This window comes from Musca autumnalis, unplaced genomic scaffold, assembly GCF_047663935.1.
Source record: "Musca autumnalis isolate F117 unplaced genomic scaffold, ASM4766393v1 scaffold_3, whole genome shotgun sequence".
Taxonomy (NCBI): Eukaryota; Metazoa; Arthropoda; class Insecta; order Diptera; family Muscidae; genus Musca; species Musca autumnalis.
Window position 1 is genome coordinate 120,808,337 of NW_027411866.1, and position 12,385 is coordinate 120,820,721.

At 32.9% G+C, this 12,385-nt stretch overlaps 1 protein-coding gene across 4 annotated transcripts in view; it reads left to right on the forward strand.

Annotated features, from left to right (window-relative positions):
- Ten-a (Teneurin-a transmembrane protein) overlaps window positions 1–12,385 on the forward strand; it is a 1,182,291-nt gene that overhangs the window by 1,129,287 nt on the left and 40,619 nt on the right. For all 4 annotated transcript variants that reach the window (XM_073974235.1, XM_073974237.1, XM_073974238.1 and 1 more), the window contains one exon: window positions 8,622–8,741. In XM_073974235.1, the coding sequence (XP_073830336.1) occupies window positions 8,622–8,741 (120 nt within the window). The remainder of the gene's footprint in view (window positions 1–8,621; window positions 8,742–12,385) is intronic.

The following is a 12,385-nucleotide window of genomic DNA, read 5'->3' on the forward strand; positions in this document are numbered from 1 at the left end:
TTTGATGTGATTTGAGACTTTCTCCTATGGACAGAAGCAACTAGGGCAGGGGAACAACATTTTTTTAATTTAAAACTTTTTTTCTTAGTAGCTGGGCTTTAACCAAGGGAATTTTTGAACTTCAAAGGACCATATCTCGGGAAGTATGGATTTCTCAAAAAGGAAGTATATATTGTCGTGATCAGGAAGTAAGATCTACCTACAAAAACAAAATCATCACGATCGGAGCTGAGCGGCACAACTCATCTTATGCCGATTTTAGTGTTTCCAAGGTGTTCTTGTGACCTAAAAAGAGCCGCTGTTCTGATTGCTAAGACCTGAGCTTGGAATACCCTAAAATTTTCTTCTATCCTATATGAGAGCCCTAAATTGAGGGTATCGCTATAGATGCCTGCTGCCGTTTCCATTTGGAGCCGTCGTAATAAACCTCTATACAGGGTATAGAGAGGAGATGTGAATCCAGGCCTTTCTGTGGTCTACTTGTACATTGATTTCGTCGAAGTGTAGTTGTTGTAATAATATTCTCTTATTTCCTCCGATCCCGGTGGTAGTCCCTATCGTCGTAAAATTGCAGCGTGACCATGGTCGCAGTTGCGCCATGAATTCATATTCCTTATTCGGAGAGCTGTCTTGGCTGCCAGCTCCTGTACTACAAGTTTCAAAGGGGGAAAGTCGAGTAGCGCATAGAGGCAGGCTGTGGAGTGCTTTTCATGGCGCCGGTGATTGGCAGTGATGTAGCTCTCTGGACATTGTTTAGTTTTTTTGTCTTGCTCAAAGCAACCATAATTATGAATTGGGCATACTATGGTCATGAAGATCCATTGGATGACCTGTGGTTTCAGTCCCAAACTCTTACCAATAGAATAAAGGGCAATTATACCTCTCTTGGCACGTTCTCCGACATTCCTTTTCCACGTGGTGGTCCAGGACGATGCTAAGGTATTCGACTTCTAAAGAAAGCCTTAAGGTAACCAGCTCTGTCTTATATGGATTCACTTCAAGACCATTGTGGTGTGTCCATCTTGATAGTTTCTCTAGAGCTCCTTGTATGTGTTCCGATAGTGTTTTTGGAAACTTCCCGTTGATCGCTATGATCTCGGCATCAGCATAACCTATCGATTTTGTTCGTAGTTTATCAAATTCCTTAAGTATTTCGTTCATCACCAAAAGCCACAGTAGTGGCGATAAAAGGCCACATTATGGTGGTCTGGTGACAGACTTCTGAATGAAATTCTCGCGTTATTTAAGTTGAATGTCCTGCTGCATTTCGTCAATCTGGATAACATTATTAAAGACATAGAAATACCAAACTCATGTCAGTCAGGAATCCATAAAGCTATTTACCAGGAAGCTGTTGGGGAGAATTTGAACTTGTTAAGCACGCTTTATCTAGAGAAGTTGAACATGCACTTTGACAAGAAACACTTTGAGAGTTTTGAATATCAAGCAGGCCGTAGTTCTTCAAAATGCATATACAGAAATTGAAATAATGAATTTGGATGCTCTAAAATTGAAAGAAGTGAATGCTCAAACAATCGCAAACTAACTCGAGAATTTGTTAGATTTGTTCAACAGAGGAGAATACCAACTAAATGACAAGCTTTGAAGTTCGACTGCATGGAATGGGTTTCATTGTGCAGGATTTGATGAGTAATTATTAGGCATGGGATTTTTGCATAGTTTTGAAAATTATAATGCAAATAATTCGTTTATTAAACAATAGAAGCTTGAGCTTTGTACGTATTATTGATTATGTTCAATATAAGATCGAGTTTTTATCATTGGAATGATATAATTCTATGTAATAACGTAGTTATAATTGGTTGACATTTCAAAAATATTCAAAAATCCGATGTCTAGTAATTATGCTCTATTGAAAGCAAGGCTGCCGCAGGGATGACAAGAAATTCTCTACGGTCTCCTTTACTGAGAGGAATTTAGTTCGCTGTTCTAAATTTTAATCAAATTCCAAACATCTGCAATGTACGCGAGCATTGCAGATGTTTGGAATTCTCTCGAGTGGCACGAGCTCTTTTTGTATCTATTCTGAAACCTAAAACTCGAAACAAGTTGCCTAAAAGCTGTTAATTCTTTCGTTCTTACTCATGGGTTGATCACTGGTTCAGTAGTCAAGTGTTCCGCTCTGAAGATTTTGAAAAACTATTTGTAGTACTGAATGTCTATCCAAAAGTTCTCAAATGCTTGAAGATCCACTGGAAAAATTGGTGTATCAGCAATAAGCATTTCCCCGAAGCAATCATTGCTGTGAGCGTGTGATCAAGTTATACTAGAGTTATACAACTCTTGCAAGAAGCACAATCTCTCACTGAGATTAATTCTCATTTTGAGGCAAACAATTTTGAAGCAACAAACTTGCAGATGAGAACAAGAAGAAATATTTGGAGAAATAATCAAAAAATCGCATTTATTTTTGATTATTTCTCCAAATATTTCTTCTTGTTCTCATCTGCAAGTTTGTTGCAGAGGTTAGAAAATAATTGGAATTGATATCAGAAATCAGAAATATTTACCCATGTTTAGATAAGGTCATAAAATCCAAACTCGATCTGACAACTAGGGGTTTGATCTGTAATTTCATAAAATCCTAAGTAGAAGCTGTTTGCGCATTACTACCTTATTATTTCTCTATAAATTAGTGTTGTTATGTGTACGCCTAAAAGTATGTTTTTTATTTTATTTTCAAAATTTTAATTATTTGATAAAGAAGTGTTTTGATTAAAACCATTTCGCAATTTGTTGATTTTGTGGCTATTTCCCAGAAACTTGAAATTTTCACAGCGAAATTTACCCAGCCGTAGCAAGAACTGAAAAATAATAGCAATTTTGTTTCATTTATGATTTTATGACTAAACGACGACAACATACGGCGTTGTTTACCACAAAAATGGGACATAAAAATAACATGGCAGACAAAATAACAGCGTAACCGAAATATGCCAAAACAGGGAAATAAACGAAAACAAATTTTGGTATTTCATAAGTAAAGTGTGCCAGCATAAAAGCAAACAGCACAAGAAAGCCACAAAATATGCCATCATAAACACTACAAACCGCATATCACAGTATAGTTTAATGCTCACATAACATATGTATGCCATACACAAAGGGGGGTTCTTTGATATTTCGTTTTTTCTTCTTATTTTTTATTGAAGTAAAGACATATCTATTACCAGTTTTGGTTGTTATTCTGTTTTCTCTTGTTATTAAATGTAGCATATGTTAAGGCGTATTACATATGTTGTACGATTTAATGCAGTTAAACGGCCTTAGTGTGATAAAAATTATTAAACGTTGTAGTGTATTAAGAGCATAAAACTTTTGATGACCATATTTTTTGGAGCTAAGGGGTTTTTATGGCCCAGATTGGGTAGAGTCTAACAAAAAGAAAAGAAATAACATAAAATCTAATCCACTTAGTTAGAATTTAACCATTTCAAGAAAAACTCTAATAAAAATAGTTATAAGTAGTGGGTTTTGTTTAAGGGCACGCAAAGACCACTTGGCCTTTGGGATGTAACTTAAAAATGGGTGGTAATCAAGTTTTGCTGTAATAATAAAACAAATAAAATTTTATCAAATAAAATGGTGTTGAATTAAATTGACCTTAAACACACTTCCCAAGGCTTCCCAAGGAAACAGGAGCTAGGGGCTTGTACACAAATTATGATAAATTACAAATTATTAGTTTTGAAACCTTTGTTGGATGGGTTTTCGTTTAGTATTATTATAAACAATTTGGTTGAGCGTTTAGCTTTCCTTTTCAATGGTTTACTTAGTTTACTTGGTTTCTATGTTTTGTGTAATGCAAGTGCTTGGCTCATAAAATTAAGCCAACAAATTTTATGTTTTTGCCCCAACCATGATGGTGGCAGCACCACCACCTCATTTGTTAGTGGGGTTTCAAATTTCAAGCGTTATGTTTTGTTGCTCATTTTATTAACTATCCTTTTTTGTGTTCAAACATAATTTTCTACGTGCTCAAACTTTTATGACCCGCTAATGTACGTGCTTAAATTTTTTGGCTTGAACACCACCAATGAAAACACGAATATTCATTTGTATCCTTGGTGCCAACGAACACTTTCACACTCCGGCTTGATGGTGGTAGTGCTGGTTGGTCATAATCATTTGCTTTTTCCTACACCCAACCTCTGGTGGGGTTATATTAAACCATAAAACCCCCTGAAAGTATTGTTAACACCACCCAGCTGTATTACAGGATTAAATAGCAAAATTATTTTTAAACAAACTTTAGTTTAATTTTTGAAATTTAAAAATCCAACGAATGTTGCTGTAAAATATTGTCACACGCTAGTTGGAGTTTTGTATAAACATTTTGTATTTTAATGATAATAAATTTATTTAATTTAATATGTATGTAAAGTTTTTTTAGTTACTATTTTACAAATTTATGCAAAACATTTTAACTTAGTTCTAAATTTAATTTTACTATGCAAAAATAATAATAAACAAAAAATGAGGAGTATGTGAATAAACTGTTGTCAAACCCTTAGGGTTTTTGCAACAATTATTCCATACGAAAAAATATGCATGTTAGAAAATATTTTTTTTTAAAAACAGCAAAAACAGCAAATGAAAATTGAGAGTAATGGAAATTGTTATTTATTTGACCAGTAAATAAATTAATACATAAATTATTATGGCCATATCATGCTGTCCATATAGTGGTAAATGGGTGAGAATGTTATTTAAAGTTTGCCATAAATTTGACATAAGCAATAATATTAAATTTAAAATTACAAAACTCTTTGATATGGAAACAGTGGAGCAATATTAGGAAAGTTGAAATTTATTTTTAATAAAAATCTTGATAGATGGGCAACGGACTCACTAAACGGAATTAAAAACATACAAAGGCAATTTACCAAAGAGAATAGTTTTGTGATGGGTCCAGTCCTGCTAAGATCATATTTAACTTAATTTTAGAGCATGCTTTAAGGGTGCTGCTTTTTTTAGCAAGAAAAGAATTAAAAAATCAGCAACGGCCATTTCTTCTAGTTAAAAAAAAAAAAAAAAAAAAACAGTAAAACGTAATCAGTCAATGGACCCAATAAACGGTAATAAAATTATACCGAGGAAATTTACTAAAGAGAAAATTTGTGTGATGAGTCCAGTCCAGCTAAGATCATATTTAAGTTAATTTTAGAGCATGCTTTTAGCGGGAATATTTAAATAGCATTAAATACCTAATACAGCTGCTTTTGTTTCCTTGGCAAAAAGGGAATTGAACATCAGCAACTGGTATTTCTTATAGTTAAAAAATACAACAAATAAAAAGAATCAGTTGGTTTTGACAACAGAGATATACCCTCAGACTCCGTGAGTTGTGAACTACCTATTTCCTCAACCAAACAACTAGATTTTTTATATATTAACTCCGTAGATCAGAACTAGGAGAACTCCGTAGATCAGAACTACAAGTGAAAACACAAAAGAACGGTTAATCGAATCCAAACTCCTTTTTCTCCAAAATGTTAGTTGGTCACAGTATTACATTTTAGACCCCTGGATTAATTTTAACTTATACACTATGGAATTGACATTTGACATCGTGTGTATTTCGTAATTCTAAAGTGCAACTGGAATAATAATCTTACCAGTGAAAAATGTATATCGCTGTAATCAGAATAACAACGACTACCTAAACTCTCTCTCTCTCCTATGTGAAATCATAAAAAAATTTTGTGGGTACCTCCCTCCGAAGGGAAAGGAAAGAGAAAAGTTAGTATATATTTGAATTTGATTTAAGTTTGAGAGAAGTGGACTTGCCCCTGAAGAGTACCTTCGGTAACAATTTCAAGAAGATCCTTAAACGGCCCTTATGCAAGGATATTAAACTTTTGTGAGGGAGGCCCACGAAGGTGTTGCCCGATTTGTATTAAAAAAAACAACTTATTGGGCCTTTCGCGTTTTTTATTCCGGGGATTGTACTGAGAAGCCCACTAGACCATATTTCTACGGTGAAAATCGAGACTCCCGATTTTGAAGTTTTTTTTATCCACTTTGTACCCAGGGCCATAATTAAGAACTTTCTAGCACATCGCAGAAGCATTGGAACACTTCTTCAGGCAGTTTTTTGTTAATAAAAACTTCAAGTTAAAGTCGGGAGGTTCGATTTTCGCCGTAAAATCAGAAATGCGAAAGCCCAATAATGTGTTCAAATCATCCCACCCTAATGTAGATAGACCTTCTTAAAACTTTATGCAATATATAAAGTTTCAGCCAAATCGGATACTCAACTCGTAAGTAATCGTGCCCATTAGTAATTTTTAATGGTGCCGACAGGGTTTTTGTGGAACTTTTGGGCGAGGACATTCGGTCTTAAACTGTACTTTTGTATATTTTGAGTGGGAGGTAGCCGATGAGTGGACCGATATAGCCCTTTTTCAAACCTTATCTACGTCTGAAAGAAATACTACAAGAAACTAGATTTTAGACCAAATAAATTGATACGCTAGAAAGCTGTCGTGTGCTTCAAATTAGCGAAAAAATTTTAATTTTGGTGGGTGAGGTAACGGAAGGAGTAGACCGATATAACCCATGTTGAAACTTGATCTAAGTTTGTACAAAATATTACAAATTTTGAAACAGATCAGTTGATCCATTGGAGAGATATCGTGCGCTCTAGCCAGCAAGATAGACATACGGACAGACAGACCTAAATTGAATTCAAATTGTCAGAAACGGATTTCGTCCATAACATTCTTGGTATCTGAACTTATTATTACCGTGAGGCACATTTCTGATCGTGCCAACAAAGTGTTCATACTCTTGTCCGCCTCGTAAGTGGGCTAAGTAGTGCTAATAATCACCCTCCAACTCGTGAAATTTCCTAAAAAAATCAGAAGAAATATTGGCAGCGGCAGCGCCTGTTTTTGGGAAATTCTATTTGTCATCGAACGATAATGTTAAATATGGAGCATGCTTTTAGGAGAATATTTAAATCATTCTAAATCACTAAACGGCAAAAAGGGGACACGCGTGCACTCAAAGAGAGTTTGTCTCTCCACTCACACAATTAAATTCATTGAAAAACGATGTAGTAGAGTAGTCACACCATTAAGGCCAGGTCAGGCACCATACTTTTCTATTGCATACTTTACGGGGCGTCATTGTGTGAGTGCATGCTTTTTCAATGGGTTGAATTGTGTGTGTGGAGAGAGCAACGCTAAATGAGCGCACACGGGCGCCTAATTGCCTCACCTGGCATTAAGGCTCCCTATAGTATGCACCAAAAAATAGGCTACCGATATCTGTTCTAAATACTTTATGAATCGTAAATGTTGGATCATGCTAAGCGGAGAGCTGAAAACACATCCAACGTTTGGGTAAAGTTTTGTGTCGTTTTGGCCGTTTTTACACTGTTCGGCATGATGCCGAAAAATTCAAATTCATTTGAAATATATGCCGGCAAACATATCAACTCTGGACTTTGGTGTCGGCGTCGCCCTGTTGTTTTTGTCTCTGTGTGTAAGCGCCAGGTTGGATGAGTTTTTTAATTAATTCTCTTTCGAATTGAGCTTATTAGACCTATTATTACCTTATTAGAATATTAGGAGTCTACCGAAGTCCCACGCATTTAACCATTACGCTACGTTTCACGGGTGGTTAAGCCGATCTTCAGGCGTATTGAATGTTGTTTTTGTGGCAGATGAAGACAGCTTGGGAACTAGCATATATGTATATCGCACTTCATTAGATAAATGCATATGCGAAATTATGTCAGTTAATTGAAAATTTTTGTTTTTTGTGACTTAATTTTTAAAACAGTTTAAAAGTTAAATGTCAATGTTAAAATACTTGAGGACCTGAAATATTTTCCATATTAATTAACTCCTAATATGAATTTTCAAATTTGGAAATAAATTTGAAATAAAAACTGACAGTTTATGTTTCTATTCATAGGTCACCAATTACCACTTTGGCTTAGAACATAAAGTATCATATAAAGTAACTGTGGATTGTTCAAAGCATATTTCATTTGTTCAATTATTTCGAGTTCATTATTACCGTGAAACCTATTACATCCACAAAACTATTACTTACTGTTTGAAAACATATTTCCTTACTCTCAATTTGAAAAAAAAACTTTTTTTTAGTACACAATTTTATCACCACCAAAAAATTTTTCCAGCAAAACAAAAACTATTGTATATAAAACACCAAAAAATATATAATTAAATTAATTTAATTAAAAAAAAGAAAAATACAACTAGTTGCATACATTTTTCTCTAGCTCTTTTATAGACAAATTTTTTCTCAATATTTTCCAATTATACACCACAAATTTTAATAATTAAATAGTTTGAGTTCTATTAAAACAAAAATATTAAAATGCATTCATGAAATCATTTATTGCAAACAAATTACAAATATTATTTATTATAACGAAAAAATAATACAAATTCATTTGTTTTAGTTGCATCATTAAATTTCATTACAAACAAACAAAACATTTGCAATGTGTTTTAATTGAAAATAATTTAATAATTAATGTATTTTTTTACTTTTTCCTTCACCCCCAACTTTCCTGCTTCTTTCCCCCAAATGAAATGCAAACATTTCTAAACATTATTTAGTCGTGTATCGGTGATGCGTGGACAAGTTATAACACCCCAAGGATTGGGCATTGTTGGTATACGCGTTTCAGTGGATCGTGACTCAAGATTTGGTTTTACTCTGACCAGACAAGGTGGATGGTAAGTGGAAAATAATTATTTATATATTAGTTATATAAAAAAGGTTTTCAATAATTATAACGTTTTGATATAATAAATCTTATAATACTAATGGAAAGACTAACTTAATTACCAAAAATACAACCATTATTATCAATTAATAGTTTGGAAAACAAAAAAATATATATTAGTTATTTTTTAGAGAGGAAATATTTAAGCTCCATCTCACTAGTGTTTTTGCCACATTATACTAAAATGTGTAATTTAGAAAAAAATCTCAACATTTTTAATATTTATAAAATCTATAAAAACAGAAATTGCTGCCTTTATAAATATTGTTCATCCAAACAAATTTCAGCTAGGTTCAAGGTTTAATATTTTATTTTTCCTCCACGCTGTAGTGATTTTGTGTTTGACAGCCTGAAATGTATCATCATAACATTTTTTCTTTCTTATTTTTTAAGATAAGAAATTCAGGCTTTTGGCCTTTTTTGTTTGAACAAGAATTTTTGCCAACTGAAAAATGCCATAGACATAATTAAATTACTTTTTGGTAATGCCTCAGTTATTTCTAATTCAGATTTGATTTCATTGAAAATAAAGATAAGATTTTTCTTTGATGTTTTTCTTAAATAAAAGGAGGTTGTGTGTGTGCAGGCATGTGGGATGGATGATTTTCATGGGAAACTTTTTTCATTAAAGAACTTCATAAAATTATTTAATTCAACATTATTTAAGTTTACTTTATCCATTTTAAAGAGTTTTGAATAAAAAGGAGATTTACACGAAATTTAGTGGTTATAGAATTTTTTGAAGCGAATTTAATTAATATTGTTTATCATGTGGTAAAGCCAATTGAAGCCTGAAATTTGAAAATTGGATTCTGTTTCGAGAACACAGGTTTTTTTATTTTAAACTATTAGACTTTCCCCCATGACCTGAAGCTTCGAATTTACAATCTATAAAAAATCACATTGAAATTACTTAGCTGTATTCAATTCTTTGTTTATTTTGTCCTTTACATGAATGATTTGTTAACACCGCCTCCATATTTATTCTTTTTATATTGCCTCTTCTTTTATTCCTAATATCACTATTCTCTTTATTGTTTATAAAAATGAATTAAAGCAATTTATCTTGAAGACAAAATACAACATTTGGTATATAATTTTGTTGTTTTTTTATTTATTTCACAAAGGAAATCACAATAACCTCTAAACTGAAGGACAATATAACATGAGTAAGAACAGCAAAAAAAAACGGAAATAACTACATTTTCTTAACGTAGTTAGATTGCAAAAATGTAGAACAACGGTAATAAAATGAGAGTTACATTAGGGTGGCTGTGACAAAATATTTGTTAAATAAAGTTTAGACCATTGCCGATTAGCTCAGCAATGAAGTTCTTAATTCAATGCTTACAGTAATGAAAAATGTGATTTCAAGAATTATACTTCCACTTCAATGGCGTTTAAGCCTTCTTCTTAAACGTGAGAGGGCCTAGTTATAGGATCTTAAGACACCTCGCGCACGTACTCGTGCCTAAAATTCATGTTATACCACTGGTATCAGTGTCAAAAACTTGTTGAGTTTTAATTATATTAAGAGGTTACACCCCCTAGTAAATTCCAAAAAATTTAATTTTTCATGAATTTTTCCCAAGAAAACTACCAAATTTTTTGTAGATTTATTATTCGTCCGAAATCCAGTGTCTATTTTTTTTTTGTGAACTTATTCGATTAAAAGAAAAAAATAGATTTTACTTAAGTGGTGTACCAAAATAGTCAAAATTTCAGTTTTTGGCTTAAAAACTGACGTCTTCTGGTCATAAAACGGGCAAAGCAAATTTAACAAATAAAACCGATCGATGAAGGACAAGATTTTGATGTCCTTAATAACACCACAAACAATCGGTTCATTAGTTTTCGAACTAGAGTTGGGACCGATTTCAAAATGTCATTTCAGAAAAATTCGTGTTTAGTTTCAATAAATTATTCCCTTCCAAAGCTCATATCTCAAGCAATATTTTTCCGATAGACTTGAAAAATTTACCACATATTGCATGTACGGTGTGCCTTAACCATATTTAAATGGAAGGTGCTTACACCTGGGAAGTTTATGCAGATTCTCAAACTACAATGCTCATAGATGAGAAATATCAAGAAATAAAAAAATTGCAGGAGGGATTTTCAAATAAATCGCGATTTAAGTTCACATTTTTAGGGGTTCCTTACGTTTTCACGATTTTGCTTTGAAACCGCGAGTCCTATGTAAATGGGTCTAAAGATAATGTAGTAGATGTGAAAATTCTCCACAAGATTGACCTTTATGATATTTTCGTAGCTTTTACGGTTTTTGAGATATAGAAGTTCAAATTGAGACAATGCACTGACTGTATCGCCTCCGGCGATTTTTTTATTTCTTGATATTTCTCATCTATGAGCATTGTAGTTTCAAAATCTGCAAAAACTTCTCAGGTGTAAGCACCTTCCATTTAAATATGGTTAAGGCACACCGTGTGTTACTTTTACTTTAAAATAAAGCAAATTTTTTCGATTTTCTGACCAGAGCCAGAACCAGTTTTTGCAATAATAGTCTTTTTCATTATCCTAGCAAAGCTTTAATCCAATTTAAATTTATTAGCAAAACGTCCGCGTTTGCTTGCAAAGTCCATAATCGTTAATATAATTACCCTAAAAGTACCAAAAACAGCATGCTCATACTTTCTTCCTTAAAAATACCGCAAAATTCTGAAAAGGATTTCGATTGTGTAGCCGGTATTCGATTGTCCATATATGAAAATTTCAATTCACACCGGCTGAGGGTATATATCTTTGCAGACTGATACTTTTTTACTTGTTGTAAACAATTTTCTCTTGATTTGTACGGAGAATTTATTTTCTATATTAACTTCTATTTTTCTGTCAAATTTTGAATAACCATAAAATCATATCAATTTCGATATGGGTTACACTGTAGAAGCCGGTCTGCACTTTTCAGACCGAACTTTATTCCAAAGTATTTTAATTATAAAATCGGTGGCTACATCCTATCTTTAAATTCATAACAACAACAAAAAAACGGAGTTGTGTAAAACTAATGGCGTCGTCTATACTTTATAGCCACTTGTGCGTATCAGTACTGATAATGTTCATACGTACCATGGTTCCCTAATAGATTTCCTAATAAGACAGTTTAAAAAGTGTTTTTATAATTAATTGCATTAATTTGTTTTGATTGGGTGACATTCCCATAATAAGAAACACATGCAATAACCTTCCAAAACAAAAAAATCTGCGGACCTTTGGTGGAATTCGGTAAAATTAAAACGCAAAATTATGAATAAAAAGTATCAATAAAAGTTGACAACACTTTTGCTATAGGGAGGACTTAGGGACAGCTTTATTTTGATTGTTAACTTACCGAAAAAATCGATAAAACCGACATTATAAGCATTTTATTTTACCGATTTTTGTCGGTAACTCGAAAAATGAGTTATAGAATTCCACCACTGATATTGGGAAATCATTGTTAAAAATGCTCAGAATTGTTGAGTTCAGTTCCTTAGCAGCTTAAATAGTAAGTTACCCAAGGTTATCTCATTATTTGCACTTTTAGCCAGTTCCATATCCCTTCACGAATATAAATGTATTTTTTAAAATAAG